The following is a 19,549-nucleotide window of genomic DNA, read 5'->3' on the forward strand; positions in this document are numbered from 1 at the left end:
CACATTTCAATTTCTTCACTCAGAGTAAACAGCACCTTGCTCTGTTTTCTCACTGTGCTGAGGCCTCTTCATGAAGCACTGTGTCACTCCTTGCAATCAGCTGAATCTCCTGCTCTTCCAATTTGTTATTGCTAAGCTCCTAGCTTACATGCTGGGCTTTGAATTTATTTTTTTTTTTTAAGAAAATGTACCGATAGGCACTCGGGTCCTCGGAAAAATCTTTCCCAAAATTGCTTCCAGCCCCATCTCAGAAACAAGTTATTGAACAAAAAAAAAAGTTGGATAAAGCAAAGCTGCAAAATTTGATATGCTCTCTCACAGTGCTCTCTTTAAGCCTGAAAGGCCTGCCTAAATCAATTTTCCACACTGCCTTTTCTTTTGCCTTGTTTAATTCTGATTACACTGCCAAATGACTGTACTTGTTCATTTGTGGTCCTCAATTTCCTAGTTTTTTTTTATATGATGTTTTATACTTTCCATATGATGTTCTATAAAACCTCCTTCAAATATTTCACTGGTATTCAGATTCACTGTATTTCCACAAGCAATTCCTAGAAAAACAGATAAGCCTCTGTCCAAGTTCAGTACAATTTCCACTTCAATTTAAAAACCCATCATCCAACAAATTCAGTGCCCACTACAACCCAAAAGGAAGAACAGTTAACTTTACAATGTAAATACCTTTAAATGCAACGATTTGCACTGTTTTGGAAAACAAAATGTTTTACTGTAACTGCTTATTTCAAATGTGGAATTATATTTAACAATTCCTACCTTATAATGACTGAAATGTAGGATACAAATCAAACACAGGACTAAAAATCCATAAGAAACCATGTAATTAATCATTCTTTTGTGTAAATAACTGAATGATCTGGCTCTCCTGCCTTAGTTGAAAGTTTATTGAATCAAGCATTGGTTACATTTGTCTCTAAGGTTACCACTGCACCACTTTAAAATAGAGCGACAGCTCTGAATAGAGCAACAAAATGTCTCTTTGCTTGTCTCCTCTGAATGCTCTTCTTTCTTACTGTTCTCCTAATGGTGCTGAAAACCTCCCTAAGAATGGATTCTACACATTATTTGATCTGTCAAATGTCTGTTCCAGGAAAAGGTTGAGAGGTGGAACAAACCAGTGCACTTCTACAGGAGTGCTTTGTTCTTCATTAGGATTTTGGAAGCCTCTGCCCATTTTATTAAAGCAACTCTTCTGCAACACTATCAGAGACAAGATATTCTGTCCATGCATTATATGTCCTCTCCTTTATTTTTTTCACAGTAGGGTCAGAGCATTTACAGACACCACCAGAGCTGTAATTGCTGCCAGCTGGTCTCTCAGCTGGATATGTGGAGTTGGTCACCGTGTGCCCTGGCCAAGTGCCCTGCCCTCACCTCTGACAAACTGGAGAACAGCATGATGACCATATTGCTTAGTCATTTTTTAACAATATTCTTCTTATCCCCGAAGGTAACAATTTCACACCTTTGCCTATCAATTGTGTTACTTGATGGACTAAAATCTCAGACTACAATCCCCTTTCATGGAGCTGTGAAGGTTCTGCACTGTCTGGAGGATGGGAACACCTGCCTGTGCAGGTACTTGCTCCCCAGCTGAGTCTCTGGACATCACCTGTGTATCAGCCTCTCCATTCCCTTAGAAGCATCCCTGACAGATGAACTCTCAGCTCACTTATGACACAAAATATGTTACAGCAGAAAACATGATTTTCCTTAGGGAAAAATTTTCTGAGCATCTCCCTACCAATTATATTCCAACTGCTGGTTTTATCAATCAGAAGTTTTTGGGTTTTTTCTTTTTTCTTCGGTCATGAAATCTAAAAAAGTGCTGTTAGCACTTTATGGGATACTTTAATTAAAAAGAATTGTATCTATATCATTTGTGTTCTCATGGGGTATAGGCATTATTAAATCAATTTAGCTGTTTTCAAGTTCTACTTACGTAAAAGCAGGATATTGGATTTCTAAACTAATTATACAGGAAAGAAGTCTGGTCCCCTTTAATGGAAACTTTGGACTGCATACACTCATGTGGTTTAATTTCCTTAATTCCCTCCAAATACCTGATCAGCTTTATCTAACAACACTGTAATTTCCAGACATTGGAAAACAAGCACTTATTTTACTTACCACATTTAGGTACTAGGTTTGTAAGATGCATGTTGTTTTACCTGCCTGGTGAGTGAATCACTAACACTTGCCATCCACCTACCTCCTTGATGCCAGGTTCCTTCTTGACTTTCATGTATGAAATTCAACAGACAGAAGTTTAACTAAATCCCTTCTTTTATTTTCAAAGCTCCAGGCACCTTGGAAGTTGCGACTCCCCTTAGCCACATCCCACAAGGTCCTCATTCTCTGAAGCACTCTTGAATTCATTAAGAGGATAAAGAGAAGTAAACTTAATGGCACTGAAAGACGTTTTGCAGAAAATGCACCAGTAATCAATGCCGATGATGTTCTTCTTTCCCAGAGGCAACTGATTTGCCAGGAGGAGTTACTCAAGTAAATATAAAGTGCCTGGACCACTGCACCTTGCCTGTGTGCTTCTAGACTGTGCAGAAGAAATGTGTTCAGTATCTTTGGGTCAGTCTTCCTCTTGCTTCAGTTTCTTCAGTAGTGTCTAATAAATCTGCAAGGAGGGATACCAGGTCACACCTTGTATCCTCTGTGTTTTATTAAAGGAGCCAACAGTCAACATTCCAAGTTTCCATGGAGAATCTTTGGCTTCAGATTAAATACAAGCTCTTCTGTCTTAAAAGGCACAATTTCTCAACTAAATGAAGCTAACTAACTCCACACTCATGAGTGCCAGAGGTGAGAGAACAGAAGCAATCATCTTCATTCTCAGACCAGGGAGATACAGTATGCCAAAAACTGAGGAACAGTGAACAGTTGCTTATAACAAATCATAGCAGACGTTGATCAAACCAGGTCATAAATAATTCTGGCCTTGCTGCAAAAAGATTAAATAAATTAATTTAAAAAATAATCAGCCTTTCTTTGTACTCCACAATCTGGGGAAAATATTCCAACTGGCATGCAGTTACTCCCTATTTTGTAATATAGTTGAAATTTCAGTATGACCTACAGGTTTCATACATTTTGCAAGTTGTAATAGCAGAAAAATGAGAGAGGAAATCAAGAAGGTAAAGATAAGCTCTAGCAAGCAGTAAATGGATATGCTGATTCCCTAGCTTTCCATAAATTAATAGGTCTAGTCTACTAAGTGTCATATTTTAAGGATAGCTGAATCAAACAGTAATTTTTCAGACCTAAAATGTCATCATGGTGCTTAACAAATGATAAGCTACAAAAAGTCTATGCTTTTCATGCTATTTTGGTGCAATGTGTACTAATTCTTGATCAACACTATAGATCACATGGGCTAATTAATGATACCATTAGTTATGTATGTAGGATCTGATATATAACACTGTTCATTTGTGCTGTAAGTGGAAGAATTGTTTGAACAGGTTAGCAAAAGTAAAGGGACACCTTACACCAAATTCTTTAGTCTAACTAGAATCAGAGCCTGCACCTGTAAACACTTTTGCAGTATCCGAATTCAACCCATACATAAAAACGTCAGTAAAAGCAATTAATCCTGGTCTGATGCTCACCCTTGTATACACATTAATATAAAAATACCTGTATTTCTATGACGGTTTAAGAAATAACAAAAACATTAAAAGCATACCACATTTCCACACAGATAACCCACATTTCAGACAACACACTTTTTAAACATACCAGTTCTGCCAAGAGCATTCTTACAGAAGGCCATGTCCTCATGACACATTCAAATTCAGGTAAATTGGAGGTGAGATGCTGAGATAGAAAGAGTAGGGAATAAGGGCCTGAAACAGAGCTATGGGAAAAGAAGGACACACGGTGTGGATCCACAAAGCTGGGATAACGTATTTCCTGAGCACATGCATAATCCTATTGCTGAGACACAAGACTTGTTTGCTTTCTTTTGCAGGTAGCCAAATGAGACTCAATGTAAAGCACAGAAAATACGAGCACAGAGTGGCTGTGTCCCAGATGAACAGCCAGCAGATACTGCAGGAATCAGCCTTTTCACGTATCCTCCGCACGCCCAGTCTTTGCAGCAACCTCAACACGTGCACAGAGCTCGTGCTTTCTTCATGAGCATTTGGCTCCAATCAGCGAAAACATCTCACTGAATTCAACTGGATTAGGACCTTGTTTACTCTGGTTTTTTAGGAAAAGCATCAGTATTGTCAGGTGAGCATTTATTAAGTGATGGGTGTAATTTATAAAATCACAAACTAGCAGTCCCAGACAACAGAAGACTTGAAAACGGTGCTCCTCTATAGAAAACAGGATTTGCAAAACCTCGTTTGAATTCTGCTCTTACTTTTTTTTGTTGTTTTCTGTTGTTTTCTATGATCTTACTGTAGTGCACATAGTAGCCTCCATAAATATATACTGTACCTATACTATAGATATGTACTCCATATAACTACCACAAAGCAAAGCCATACTTTGTGGTGACACTGGGACCCAAACAAGATATCATTGCACATTAAAACTGTATTAAACTAATTGAAAAGTAGTTAAACATTGCTAATAAAACAATATAAATACTAAACATTAAAAAGACAGAGACTTTCCAGTGTTCCATAAAACCACACCTTTCAGACAAATTAATTATTTGCATCATAAAAAAATCTTAACTGTGAAAGAAAATATTCCAAAAGGAATTGATGAGTAAAAAAGCTCCAAGTGCTTTTTGATTACATCAAAAACAATTCCCATTCTCATAAAATATGCAAACTTTACATCTTAAACTGCATATTTACCTTCAAAAAATTACTTTCTTTTTAATCTTGCAAGAAATTAAACCTTAATTGAGTAGGAAAGTATTTGGAATATATCCAGAAATAAAAAAACTACAGCTATTGTAAGTGGCACAGCATTGTGAAGAGTTTTCACATACGTTTGGAAGATATCTAAAATTAAGCCAAAACTGTACTTGATTTTCATGATCAGAGTTAATATTCTGCAAATCCAAACTGGCTGCCTTGTTTATTTCATAGTTTCCATTTCTATTGCTGTAATTCACCCTGGCAAATAGATAGATGTATGGGGGGCTGAATAATAATAAAATTTAACTTCTCAGGGTCTTCCTTTGCTTTGAATGAAAAACATTTCATTTCTTTGTGATGCTGTTGAAGCTAAATCCTGTCGCGAGAGACTTAACAAGCAGCCTTGGAATAAAAATTAATGTAATGGTGTGTTCCAGCTACGTCACCACCTTGATGAACATCAGAATTACATTTGAGACCAGATGGAAGAAAAGGAAGATGCACTATACAAAATATGTCTTCATTTGAGGAGTAAAGTATTACTCAGTGGCATTATACATTGTTAATAAACTTTCTTTATCTGAAACTATAATTTAATATTTATGTATCTAATTTACATGTGACAAAGTAGCATATTCTAAAATTAGAGTGTAACCAGCAAACTATTAACTACTATAAACAATACCAAAACACAACTCAAACATATTTTAAGGAAACAATAGGTACATTTTGGACAGGGGAATTATTTCAATTGCAGATATTATTTTAAATACAGCTGTCAATTACATCTTGAAAAAAATTCTTCAACCTCAGAAAGATTTTCTGCTTAGGGAATCCTAGGTATATACATAAAGACCAAGAGCACACCACCAAAAAACCCCTTATTGGTTACTAGTAGGTACAGTAATAATTGTAAATGCTGAAATTGTGTGTGGGGAAGTAATTTTCAATATCAATGTTATATGATGCACTAGACAATATCCCCTTGAGCAGAAATTAGAGAAAATATCGTGCCCTTTATTATCTCTGTGGTTTCTTACGTGTAATAGACAGCAGAAGAATTGCACTTATTGTAACATTACAGTAGAGTGTTAGATTGCAGTTCACCTTTTAGAATATTAGTGGCCATAATACTTATGATAGGTTGTGCCTTATGCAAAGATGAATAAAGATGTGCATTTAAATTAAAAAACGAGCAACCACTTACAGAACCAACAGTGAGGCTTAACATAACAAACATGCACTAACCCTACACTTATGCAAAACTAAGTTCTTCCAGGAAACTGTAACCAACTGTTGACCTTCCACAAAGGTAAAGGTTTTGTCCCTTGGTAATATGTTTGGACTTTGCAGTCGAATTCCAGTTTATTAGCTCATTGTCTGTAAATGTGCTGTTCCACTGTGATATCCTTTAGCTGCCCTTGAGCTTCTGCAGAATCTGCAATCTTACAGTCACTTTTATTTAAGGGTTTATTGAGCCGCAGAGTAAGTCCCCTTCAGTACTACACAAATAGGCTTTCTTATTCATCCTCTTCAGGTTCCTGTGGTAAAATTGGTGTCTCCTCCTTTAAACAAGCACTAAAAAACCCAAGGATTGTGCTGTAAAGGTGATATTTGCTTTTCTCAGAAGCAATGTTATGACCTTCATCCGGGTAGATCTAGCAGAGAAGAAAGGAAAAAAGTAAATAGTTTTTAAAGGCTTTTCAAATATTTAGGGCTCTAATTTTCTTTCTCTGATCTTCAAAATGTTTTAGATGACAACAGGATGATAACATTAGTTTTATGGCATCAAGGAAAGCTAATAAAACTCAAAGTAAAACTCATTCTCTTGGAATTTGAACTTACATAAAACAACCACTGCAGTGGGATCTGCAGAAGTGAAAAAATTTGTATTCTCAGCCATTGTGCTTACAACAGTTTACTTAGCTGGTATTTTCAATTGTGCCTAGGCATCCAAATCCCATTAACGTCAATGAGAATTAATTACCTCATGCTTTTAGGGACCTCTCAATATCTCAGCTTCTAAGTGTTCAGCAAAAAACCTTTTTATTCATATTTTTAACTATCTTGCTATCTTGTCTAAAGCCCATCTTCTCTTTCTCTCCTAGGGTGGATGTGGGCATTTTTATCTTCTAAATCAGATCCCACTGGGAATCTCTTCCAGGTGAGGCTCAGCAAATGTTTGTAGGCTGAATGAAGAAATCCAGACTAGGAGACAAGAGACCTGAGGAGGCCTGAGGCAAAAGGCTTCAGCTGTTTCCTCAAACTCAGGTTATCACAAGGTTGCATGAGAAGGGCTCAACAGGGCTCTCCTGAGACAACTCTGTCATTCCTGCTTCTTCTTCTCTCCACAGGCCTTCACATCACCTCAGCTGAAATCACAAGGACAGCAGGAACAGATTGTACATATGAAGTCCTTTTCCTTTCCTGAGTGACACTAACCCCCTTGTTGCAGGAGTTCACACGCTTCAGTGAAAACTACAGGATCGCCTATGGTTCAGCAAGGTTGAGGCTTGCAACATGTAATATCAGAGATATTTGGAGGAGTGACCCAGAACAACATCGTGTCAGATATCCAGGAAGGTTTAACGCAATCAGAACCATTGGCCAGCAACATCCACGTGCTCTGGGTGGGTCCCATCCAAGTCCGTGCATTGGCAGCAGCCCCGTCCTGCTCTTCCCATCTTGCTCTCACAACATTCTCCTCCTCTGTAAGGCAATGCAGGGAGGGAACACTGCTCTCGCCTTTTAGCTGCCTTTTAATAAATCTAAATGTTGACAATAAGGGGAAATTACTCCCATGTGACCCAATACTTTTTTAAGTAAAAAGGGACTAAAGTAATGATATCTCCATGCTACAAATTGTGCATATGGATTCCAGAGCACTTTGTATAGTGTTGTAAGATAAACAGGTGGAAAAACAGAAGATGAGAGAGAGCAGAAAGAGCCTAGGAGAACAAGAAGATGATATAGTTCTTGACATCTATACTAACAGTGAGGAAAATGGGATTAAACAGACTTGCAACTGCAAATTAAGCTAATACTGCTGCGTTGTGGTAGGGAGGGTCCTTCTCAGTGAAGAAATAGCAATAGGAGGTTAAATGTTCAACTATGTTTATAGGAAAAGGCACAGTGCACATACCTGCATAGTGTAATTAGCCCCAGCTTTTATTAGATGTTTAATTAGTTCTGCTGAATGCTGGAAGTGGACTTTAGCTGCAAGACAAGATTTGATATTATTAGAAAAAGCTACACTATTATGAAATACTTATCTGCTAAACAGCTTTGGCTGAAAACATTTCCAACCTCTGTAATTACTGGATCAGAAGCTGACTATCTTTAAGGTCAGAAGTGCCCAGCCCCATCAGAAACAGCAATACAGGGTGTTACAATAGAGGTTTTGGAGAAGAAGCTGGAAGCCCCAAGGGAAGCCATACTTTCCACATACTCTGTGAGGGCTCCTGTCTTTACCATCCATTTACATCCACCGTGATAGTTTAGAGGTGTGTAAAACCATTCTGTTTGAACATCTAGGCATTTTATAATTGTGTTGAAGGAAAGCACATTGGGTTTTCTACTGCTTGCACAGGGTTGTTACAGTCCACACTTCCTAAGGAAATGGAGTTTCTACAACCCATCAGTAACCTAAGCTTTGTGTGGTAAAACCAGGCAGCTTTATTATGATGTCCTAACCCTGCAGAGCATGGGCTGCAAGTGGGCTGCGTGGTGTCACTGGATGTGATATTAAACAAGGGCTGCAGGCAATCAGAGTCCTAGGCTTGAGCACACTGCGTTGCTCAGATATCTATTGAAGTCCCAATTCCTGGCAGGACCAAGTTCAGAGGGGCAGAAATTGCTGCTGCTTGTTACAATCAGCAAAGCCTGAGACTCTCATGCCTGCTCAGTCACCCAGTATATCTTCTCTGCCCCTCTCCCCTGTGGTCTGGGAAGAAACACTAGACAGTGTTTGTACCCCTTTGATTGCACTTTGGATCCATAACACAGGTTTGGTGCCTTCACACTGGGGTGACAGGCTGGCAGGTGCCATTCTCACTATGCCAGCTGTGCATGGGCACTCTCACCTCAGCCCATCACTGTGAGGTACTTATCCCTCCAGAATGAGGAGTAAGAAACCTTCTATTATCCCACATTCACCAGAAAAATGCTGGGGAAAGAAGTAGGCATGTGAATCTGTTCAGAGGAGCTGGTTGCAGCACTGTAATTTGTGCCTGCATCAAAGCTTGTTCTTCAGACTTACATCAGTTTAAGAAAGTTCAAAAAAATACACTGCAGTGAAATTTAAGTCTGTAATTACAAATTATCTCATTTGACACATTTTGTGATTCCATTTAAAGTGCTAGAACTTACCCTGTTTTACTCATTCTCTGTCTTAAACTACTGCTAAAAGTATTGTGCTATTAAAAGGTTATGTATAGCTTCAGCTTCAGATGCTTTCACACTACCTTGTAATTAATTAGCTGAAAAGATTAACTTTCCATGTGGTAATGTACTTCACCAACTGTACTGATAATTCTGCAGAATTTCTATGAATTTAAAACAACATTAAAAATGTATGTAGTTCTGTTAATAATTCATGTAATACCTTTCACTAGCAAGACAGTGGTCCCCAAGATTTAAACAAATTAGAACATACAGCACCTAAAAGGTACAAATATTCAGCAAAGAAAAATGTCATCAGTTTAGAGTTAGAAGTTGAAACAAAAGAAAAAAATCATATCAGAGGGATAGTAAAACTGAAAACGTACTTGCTAGGTGTGCGCCTGATCAGTCCTTGAACGCCTGCCTATTAGAAGCTCTGACTCTAAATTAATTGCATCTCTAAATACTTACCATCAGCTGTTCCATGAATTATTAGCAAATTCGCTTCTTTTAAACCATGAAGATTGTGTAATACACTGGATGCCTGGCAAACAAACACACACAAGTATAACTGAGTTGCATTTTGAGACTAAAATGGTCATTTTAAGTTACTTTTTTATGCTTACTTACCTGATAGGTAATTTCCTCTTTTGATGGAATCCCAAGGTATCTTTCTGAAAAAGCTGATGCTATAAAAGTAAACCAAAAACTTGTGAGTTTAGAGTTACTTCTATTTAAAAATTGACCTAGAGTCAGTAGCAGCTATTTAAGCCATGACGTCAACAGAGATGTTCATTTAGAATCAAAATGTATCATTTTAATGTACCACTGAAAACCATTTTTAAATGGTTAAAAAAAGAAATCAACCAAAAATTAACTAACTCCCCTTCCAAAAAAAACCCCAAGCCCACAACCAATAACAAAACCCCCAAAATTCAAACCAAAACACAAACCAAAATGCTGTGAAAAGTTTAACAGACCAGTAAAGGAATATGCTCTGATTTCCCATGGATCACAGTCCAGAGCCTGTGCCCTAAACTTCATATACATAACCAAAATATCCTGTGATTGAATGAAAACATGGTTGATATCACAGGAAATTCACTGCTGATATACCTAAAGGATCCCTAGGAAATGAGTTTCTGACTGAATTTCAGTGGACAACGGGAAACAACTCCTTTGCAAAAATCAGTGGTGTTAATAATAATGTATCTGGTGTGTGCTTTGGTAAACTGTCCCGGTCTTAGCTTCACTTTCATTTAAAGAAGAGAATGAGACAGTGAGGTGAAATCTCATTGATGTTGTTACATTATCTGCCCTTAGTTAAAATAAATAATACCTCCACGAATAAAAGACATTTCGAATAGCCTATCATATAGGTGTAGGGTAGGGAATACTCACCATATAACTTCATATCTGTGATTGGTGCCACCACAGCTCCACACTTGAAGAGCCGTTCACTGGATTTCAGGATCATTGATGTAATGTAGCCACCATATCCCTAACAATGGGATAGAGATTTCTGTTGATTCATTTCTCTTTAGCAACAATAAAGGCCATTTTGCTAATCTGATGGTATCATTTTACAGTATGCAGTTATATCTGCAAGAATTACTTTTAAAGGAAATGTGAAACTTCAGTTTAAGAGTGAATGGAGATTACACTGACCTGGTCATGATCTTTAAACTATGCAATTAATAATAACGAGTATATTTTGGTTCAAGCTCCACAATTCCATCATGGCAGTCTAGCCTACAGTTAGTAGATTTGAAAACTACAGAAAATAACCTACAAAGCAAACCCCAAAGGTAAAGTTTTGTGGAGTACAGCCTAGATAGGAAGATTTGTACTCAGTTTTTAATATGTTTGATATAGACACTTGCAAAGTAGCAAGATACACTGAGCATTTTGCTGACAGAAGAGAGCGTAGGAAAAGGGGGGTAACCTGTGAATTGAGTGCATTATGTCCTCCCCTGACACCTGAACCTTCGTAGATTGAATCCCATTGCTATTAAAGAGGTTTCTGCATGTCAAAGATCCCACAAAGAGATACAGACCTTGCCCTGTTTTGCAGAAATAAAAACTGTATGTAAGCACATTGTTCAGTATTATGCTGATCTCTGGATGCCCTTTCTGGCCACAAGAGCATCCATGAGGCTGCTTTGCTACAAAGCAGGGAGCACAAACGGCATGAAGAAGTTAAAAGAGACAGGGCAGAATTGGGGAGGTCTGTCCTTGCCTCACCACATTTGTCTGTCCTTATTTTTCACCATCTCTTCTGCAAAGTCTGTAATAGACGTTCCTGGGAAGAGCTGTGACATAGAGTCATGAAAGCTTTGTGAAAGCTTTAACTTGAGACCAAACTTTTCCTTGGAATGACACTGGCAATCCATTTCTGTACACCTGTAATCATTCTAGACCCACAGAAAATGAAATTCTGAATTGTGGCATCTGGGATCAATGATTTTCTCATATATTATGGGCTCTTCCAATTTCTCTATTTGCCATTTTTGTTTTCCCTTCATCAGTGCTGAAAAGTTGATTTTTTTCAGGTTTTTTTTGTTGTTGTTGTTTTGTGTTTGGCACAACATATTTCAGAAAGAAGAAATTATCCCATATCAGGGAAAACAAAATGCAAAACACCAGCTGACCCAAAAAAAGAATATTATGCATCAAATGGTTACAGTTTTCTCATGGACTTCTATGAATGCTGCCTGTTCTTCATGTCTAAATATTTAATAAATAGATGATTTCTATGGAAGAATGGGAATATTTGAAAATCCTTTAACCTTATTTAAGAAAAAATAAGCAGAGATAAACATTCTTTGGAATCAATCTACAGTAAGTGGAAATGGACACACTGAAGGAAAAACAAAATAAGTACTGAGTTTTCAAGGGAGTGTGAAGAACTGAGTTATTCCTTTCCCATGGAAACTCCAGCCCAGGAGACCAAGAGCTGCCTGGATCTGTCCATGTGCAGGAGCAGATTTCACCTAAGAAAGAATTTCTGAGTGGGCAACAGTAACTTGTATAATTCAAAGAGTTTAAGAGGACAGCAACTTTCCTCTGCCTCTGCGTTTTCTCTTCTTTTACTTTTGTTTAATATTCTGTTTGTGTCTTTCCCAACAGCACAGTTTTAATCCTGGAATAGGTATTGCCAGGTTATTTATTATTTACGCCATGTTTTCATTAAGAGCTTGTTTAGTTCTCCCGGGAATTCTTTCCTTTGTGCTTGTGCCCTTGCTTCCAGCCAGGCTTTCCAGGAAAAAAACATTAGAGAGTGATATCACATTTTCCGAAGCATTTCACAATGACAATGCAGAAAATAGTTCACACGTCCTGGTGCAAGGACATGTGGTGCCCCACTCATGGGCTGGGTTTCTGTGGTTACAACCTAATCACAGTATTTTCAAGAAGGAAGTTGGCTCTGGAATTGCAACTCATTTTTAAACTCTCTTTTCACTTCCATGCATAAATCCACAAACCACATGGAACCAAAATTTGCTGTCTAACAGTTCAGAAAGGCCCTTGGATCCTGTATCACTTGGGCATGCACCCCTCACAGAGATAAGCAGTCAGAAATAGGTATTTTCCACACTGTGCCCTTCTGGATAGTCTTGTTACTTTTGTGCCTCATTTACATCACTGATTGTGACAAGAACTTTATTTCTGTGTAGTTCTGGAACATCTTAAAGAGCTGCCTGACAGTGTGCATGAGTCCAGTTTTATGAGATCAACATTAAGCTATTCCAAAGTCATCTTATTTTCAAGCAAACTGCATATTCAGTTTCCATCAGTAAGGCAAATTTAATGCACAGAAAGAAAAAAATATTTTCCCTATCACGTTGTACATAGTAAAAAGTAAATGAGTTTTAAAGTAGATTTTTAATTGAGTCTAAAACAAGCAGAGAAAATAGAATTAACCCTGGGAAGCTGTTAAATAGATTTTTTTTTAATCAAAATTCTGAATTTTTGCTCTTTGCTTTCTTACATTCTCACTCTTCATTCCTCAATACTTCTATCAGAAAATAAGTGCAGAAACATGGTCCTCAATAATATTTTGTGAAAAAAAAAAAAAGCAGGGGTAGGTGTTGGAAGATATGTAAGGCCATAGTTATGTGTATGCTCTATGGTAACTGTCTCATCACATCTTAGGAAACTCATCACTCTTAGGAAACAGGATACTACTGAATCTCTGACAGAGAACAAGTGGGAATTTTCAAATAGCATGGAAATAATTTCTGAAGTCAGAAATAAGTGACTAATTCAGGGTGCTTAGTGATTTCATTTCAGAAATAGTATTTTTAATCATTTGGGAAGAGGATATGGAGAAATGTTGATGTTTCTATGCATGTGCACTTTCATATACATTGGTAACAGGTATTAAAACCTGAAGAGAAACGTGGCCACAATCATCTGATGGATGAAATCAACCCAGCTTATACATCCTCAGCTGAAAAATCTCTGGCTGCCACCCTAAAAACCAAGTCCTGCCTCCTGAAATTCTTGCAGTGACAGTTTCTTTAGCTCCAAGGAATGTGGCAGGAGCTCAAATCTTTGAGGAAGGTCACATTCATTTGAAATGCTAATAATAGCCACAAACATTAGCCAGTCCTCAAAATGCTACCGTGCAGGAGGTAAATGTCAATATCCTTGTCCTGCATTCAGACTGACTGAGACAAGCAGGTTAAATGACCTGCCCGAGGACATGCAGCACGTCAGTGGCAGAGTGGGGATGAAAACTAAGGCATTTCATAGTGAAATCCATGCTGCTCTTATAACTGATGATTGGGGGGTACTTGATCATGGTTTGTTATTGCTTTGAGCTCAAAGGCACAAAACAGCTTCATTTTTATTAAAAAACTTTTCAAAATTAAAAGGTTGCACATACCAGCTTACAGATGAAGCAGCAGTTGTGTGGTGTTTCTAGTGGTTGCTTTTTAACAGACATCAGTAAAATGCTATTTAGTTTGCTACTAAAAGTTAAGCCCTTGCCTCGTTCTATCTCATGCTAAGGGCAATGACAGGCCACAGAGCAAAGACAGCTGATAAAATAGCAAAGGCAAGACTTCTCGCTGGCGTAACAAGAAAGTTGTTGACAGCACCATAGGGTTGTTACTCAGCTGAGCTCAAGGGTCAGTAAAACATTCAAATATAAAAGCTGTTTTAGGGTGACTTTGTCAATTTAAATGCAGCTCAAATATAAAACTGTAAGAAACAAGCTTTCACTAAAACCAAGCCCACATTAAAAATTTCTAAAGAAAGCAGATTTTTTTAACAAATACTTTCTCCTTCAGATTCTGAAACAGAAATACTGCTGTGCTATAAAACTGATGTTATTGAATAAAATATCTGTTCTGAGAAAAAGATAATATATAGAACAGACAGTAAATTATGGAAGGTTTCCCCCCCTTCTTTTAATAACTGAAATTGTCTTAGGAAAATAGGAAACATATTTATTTATGAAATGACAGGAATTTCTTAAAGAATCATGATGATATATCCTTCTATTTTTGCACATTACCTTTCCAAATATACTCAGTCTCTTAGGATCAATGAAGGGCTGTTTCAATAGTGATCTGAAAGAAAAAAAGTTGGTGGGTTGTTTTTTTTTTCACTTTGGTAAAGTAAAATGGTAAATTTTAGAATATTTAAATATTTAAAGAAAATTATTTGTACAGTAAGGATTCATTATACATGCAGGTCAGGTAGAAGAACAAATTACATCCATACAAGTAGTACTGCACTGTGAAATGTGATTTGCTTCCTAATTCCTTCTCTATATGGCAAACAGTTGGTGTTAGGCTCATCTCATCAAATTTAGACACCTGAATTTAAGCATCTTGTCTAAATTACCCATTTACATCTGCTTTTCAGTTAAAGGACAGAAGAGACACTGTCAGACAGCCATTCTTTCCCATCCATGTTGGAAACCTCTCTCACTCTGGGGAGAATAATCCTCCAGAAATGCCAGGATTTTCCACTGACTAGAGCTTAAGTGACTGGCTTTGACCAGTGTTTTGACAGCTGAAGGAAAGTAAGATGAATGGAACTTCCTGAATCTAGATAATTAAATAATTAATTCTCTCACCAAGGCCATTAATCAGCTGTGGTGGATTTTTTACAGAAAGGACAGAATAACCTGAGAAGAAAAATCCAACCAGCTTTTGAGGAGACAAAACCAGCTGCAGCACCTCCTATCAGCCACAGGTACCCTCCCTTTTTCCCATGCAGTGCATTCCAAGAGAGGCCAGACTAAACTTAGCCTAAAACATCTTGGGATTTGAGCAGGGAGATCAGGTCTCACAGCAGACCGTGTGGGCTGCTTCCGACGGCCCTTCCAGGAGGGTCACCTTGAATTGCTCCCCTCAATGTGGTCCATTCCTGACCAACACGAACACCAGGAGCCCTCTTGCCCAGGTCGCAGACACAGCTGCCTACTCATGCAATGGCTGAAGTATCAACTGCTTTCAAAATAATAATAATAAGAAGAAAATATCTGGCTTTAAACCTGTATTTCCCTGGGAAACCCTGGAAAAAATCCGTCCAGACCTTGGTATTTGCCATTTTGACAAGTGCACCCTGAGTAAAGAGTGTTGTCAAAGCTATACGTGATTACTTCCTAGATGGAAATTATTCTTGCCTCCAGCTGATGGATTTATCTCAGTTCAAGAATGATAATGCAAATGAGAAATAACAGGCGTTTGCCCAAATTTTGCTCTCATTTACACCATTATAACTCCATTTGCTTTGTGCTGTTACTCCAGACCTCTGTAGTGAAAATGAGAGCAGTATCTGATTGTATAGGCCTAAAATACTGTAACACAAATGCATTTAATCATTAACACATGTACAACAAGAATTTTTCCTAAGGGATATAGACAGAAACAAATTAGCTCAGATGGCACATTTAGATTGCACAGAGCAGGGTCAGCTTTATCAAAGAGAAGCACCAACACAAAAAGACACCTCTTTGATCTCCTATTTGTTGTTTATAATGAAAACATCATTGTTTCAAAATTTGAAACTGCATTAAAATAAACATTAACAACATTCACTATGCAAAGAAAACATTCTGGGCATTTTCAGTTGAAAATGCTTGTTCAGCAAGGTGTAAGAAGGGTAAAAGAGAAGAAAAGTTTGCACATACGTACTCTACAGCTGCTATTTGGTCCTTCACTTCCACTGATCCTAAGCATCGGTGGACCTCCTGTAGAATCTTGAGGCCTTGAAATCCACTCCCTCTGCCATCAAATCGAGCTACGATGACATTATCAGAGTTGACAAGCACTGAGTCCCAGTCAACGTGAAACTTATCTGTAACCAACTGGCTGCCTGGAGCTTCATCACTGCAAATACCAACACACCAGACACAAACGAAGACTATTGACAATGTGATGCACTGTGCCGATCTCCGATACTTTATTTAGCCTAGATGGCAGAGTTCAGCAGTTATGCAATCCAGCTGAATTACTATCACTTCCATCGATACCATCCCATTAGCTAGTGCTGCTACCCCTGCAGCAGTAGCAAACAAAATAATTTCTTTAACTGTATAACCACTATGTTGCAGTGCTGTCAATACCTAAATATACTTTGTTGAAAGAAATAGAAAACTAGTGATGCTTACAATACAGTGAAAAAAAACCCAATACATAATAACTAATGGCTCAGTTCTGAGAAGGGTCATACAGCATTGGTTAAGCTGTACTAAACACACAAAAAGGAGAATTCATTTTGTACCCTGATTACCATTTTGTAGGATATATAATACTATTAAGAAGCATGTTACCTTAGAAAACAAAAATAATTGCATTATTGTACCCTTGAATAGATTTTTTGAAATAGAGTAAAAAGAAGACTGAAGTATACACTGGAGAAAATTATATTTTCTCCATCCAAATTCATAGCAAGAAATGGATGCAGGCAGGACTGATAAGTTTATTTTATGACATAAAAAAAAGGGTGTTTTACATCAGAAAAGGTGGAACAGAATGGGAGAATGCAGTTTCTAGAGCAACAATAAGATGTGCCATTGAAGCCAAATATATTGTTTTCCTTACAAAGAAAATAAAATGTCAGTTTTAAAAGGGATGTTTGTCATTATTTTTCCCCCAAGATAAACACAGAATAAAAGAGCAGGCTACCATGAAGTTGTACAAAATAAAAAATTGTTCTATGCAGGCTGCATCTGCCAGTTGACTGCAAATTAAAATGTAAAAGTGTCTGTGCTGGCTGTATGGAAATTAGATTGGACGGTCTGTGGGAATATTCTGTCTAAGGTGAAAGAAAGATGAAGACAGAAATTATTATTTTGCCAAAGAGATTTATGTAAACCTGGGGGAGGAAAGAGAGACAAAAATATCCTGCAATAGCTACTGTCTTACATGTACAATAACGTGCTGATTCAATATCTGATTTTGGCTGTGGATAACACAGACCATCTCCAAGGTAATCACCTAATTAATTAGCAAGCAAATGATGAACATATATGTTCTCAAATTCAGTCAAACCTACCTGAAATCAGGATTACTTGGTTACAGACTCAGTCACAATATGTTATGCTTGATTTACCATTATCTCATGCATCAGGCTTATACTTGGCTTTATAAAAGTAAGAAAGGACATTTTTTTTGCTTGCGTAACCAATTCATTTGTGATTACACTTAACTGCTCACAATACAGAGCAATATTTGGAAACACTGTCAAGTTAACTCTGCGGAAGACGTGATTCAGAAAGTATGTAATCATTATTATTTACAATCAGGAGCAGAACAATACTTTCAGTTTCTGCTTATTGTACAGAGCAAAGTTTTCAGAAGCACTATATATTGACGCAGATGTTTTCACAAAGCATTTATCATCATTACTTCCAATAGTAGTAGCCTCAGACCAGTTAGAATTACTTTTAGATTCTTTCAAATTTCCACAGTAGGATAATGTCAGAAATATCCATGTTTGACTAGGTAACTTTCCAACAGCTTAATGCACCCCACACCAGTGAAAATATCACGAGTCAGCCTGCTTCCCTTCCAATATAAGAACAACACTAATACACTAAACTAAAGCTGATTTTATACATGTTATATATCTAGGTTATATATACATCTGGTATGTTTATATACATATATACGCATATATACATATATATATATATGTTATATGCCATATGTCTAGACACTTAAAAATAGGGGGAAAACCATTACATGTAAGCCCTTCTCTAAACCAGAAACTGCTTAAAATCACAAGGTATTTTAAATCAAACACGATACCTGCAGAGAATTTCTTCTGTTAAGAAAGGAACAACAAACAGAGCCTCAGCAGAATTCTCAGTGGGCGAGAACTGACAGTGATGGTTTCCCAAGCTCCTTTTTGGAGGGCAAAGCTGGGCTACTTTCAGGTTCAGACTTTAAACACTGTACATGTTCCAGTCCTGCATGATGGGTTGTTTGACATATTGCTTTTGGAAGCAATTTTCCAGTGGCTAGTTTATTTCAAGGATGTCCATATAAGTAGCTTGTGACAGACATTTAAAGCTATTTCCATTGAGGTACATATCAAAATTCCCATTAGCACCAAGAGGTCTCTTTACTCTTCAGCTGCTACTACAAAATGATACTGATTATCTGAGGTGTGCTTCTGTCCTCCATAGAGAGACATGCATCATTCAGACCCCACTGCTAACCTTTTAAATGGGGCTTCTGCAAGGTATTAATTCTTTATGCAACTTTGAACATCATCCTGAGGGCTCTGTAACAAAGTAAGATTGATATTGATGCACAGTCTGATTTGGGAAGTTTGTCCTGGGTTTAGAGTTATCTCAAAGTTCAGGTTTTGTTTTATGCTTATCGCTACTCTCAGCCTAATTATAATTACCTACTCTTCAGTGGTACACTTTTCAGAGAATTATTTCTTCTCCCCACTAGTAAGACTGCAAGAAGGTCTGTACCATTTAAGCTTAGGTGTAATACAAACACAGAAGTCTTCTTCCCACACGACTATGGATGGTCCCTAAGGGAATCATAGACTAGTCAAAGCACTGTAGCAAAATCAAAGCCAACATGAAAAGGGCAAAGAAAAGCTACAGGCTCTTCAACATCCCTCAAGGTTTTCTTAAGGACCATCATCTCCAGAGTCAAACAACAAGAGTAGAATGATTCAAATGAAGACTATGCCTTGTTCCTCCTGACTCATTTTTCTTCCTTGTGACAGCACTTCCACTTTTCCTTTTTTTATTTTTGCTCCTGAATTTCAAGGTTCAGAGCTGCCCTGTGTGTGTCTTCAACAGCGACTGCACTCGGATTAGGAGTCCACTG

The 19,549-nt window shown here is 37.6% G+C and overlaps 1 protein-coding gene across 3 annotated transcripts in view; it reads right to left on the reverse strand.

Moving 5' to 3' along the window:
* Positions 1 to 4,260: 4,260 nt before the first annotated feature.
* Positions 4,261 to 19,549, reverse strand: part of DPP10 (dipeptidyl peptidase like 10) — a 477,295-nt gene continuing 462,006 nt past the window's right edge. For all 3 annotated transcript variants that reach the window (XM_039382111.1, XM_027723612.2, XM_039382115.1), the window contains exons 20-26: positions 16,388 to 16,582; positions 14,758 to 14,812; positions 10,635 to 10,734; positions 9,864 to 9,922; positions 9,705 to 9,777; positions 7,996 to 8,069; positions 4,261 to 6,511 (exon numbers count right to left, since the gene is read on the reverse strand). In XM_039382111.1, the coding sequence (XP_039238045.1) occupies positions 6,374 to 6,511; positions 7,996 to 8,069; positions 9,705 to 9,777; positions 9,864 to 9,922; positions 10,635 to 10,734; positions 14,758 to 14,812; positions 16,388 to 16,582 (694 nt within the window). In that variant the 3' untranslated portion in view covers positions 4,261 to 6,373. The remainder of the gene's footprint in view (positions 6,512 to 7,995; positions 8,070 to 9,704; positions 9,778 to 9,863; positions 9,923 to 10,634; positions 10,735 to 14,757; positions 14,813 to 16,387; positions 16,583 to 19,549) is intronic.

This window comes from Pipra filicauda, unplaced genomic scaffold, assembly GCF_003945595.2.
Source record: "Pipra filicauda isolate LSUMZ 115617 unplaced genomic scaffold, ASM394559v2 scaffold10_size6260569_pilon, whole genome shotgun sequence".
NCBI classification, from domain to species: Eukaryota; Metazoa; Chordata; class Aves; order Passeriformes; family Pipridae; genus Pipra; species Pipra filicauda.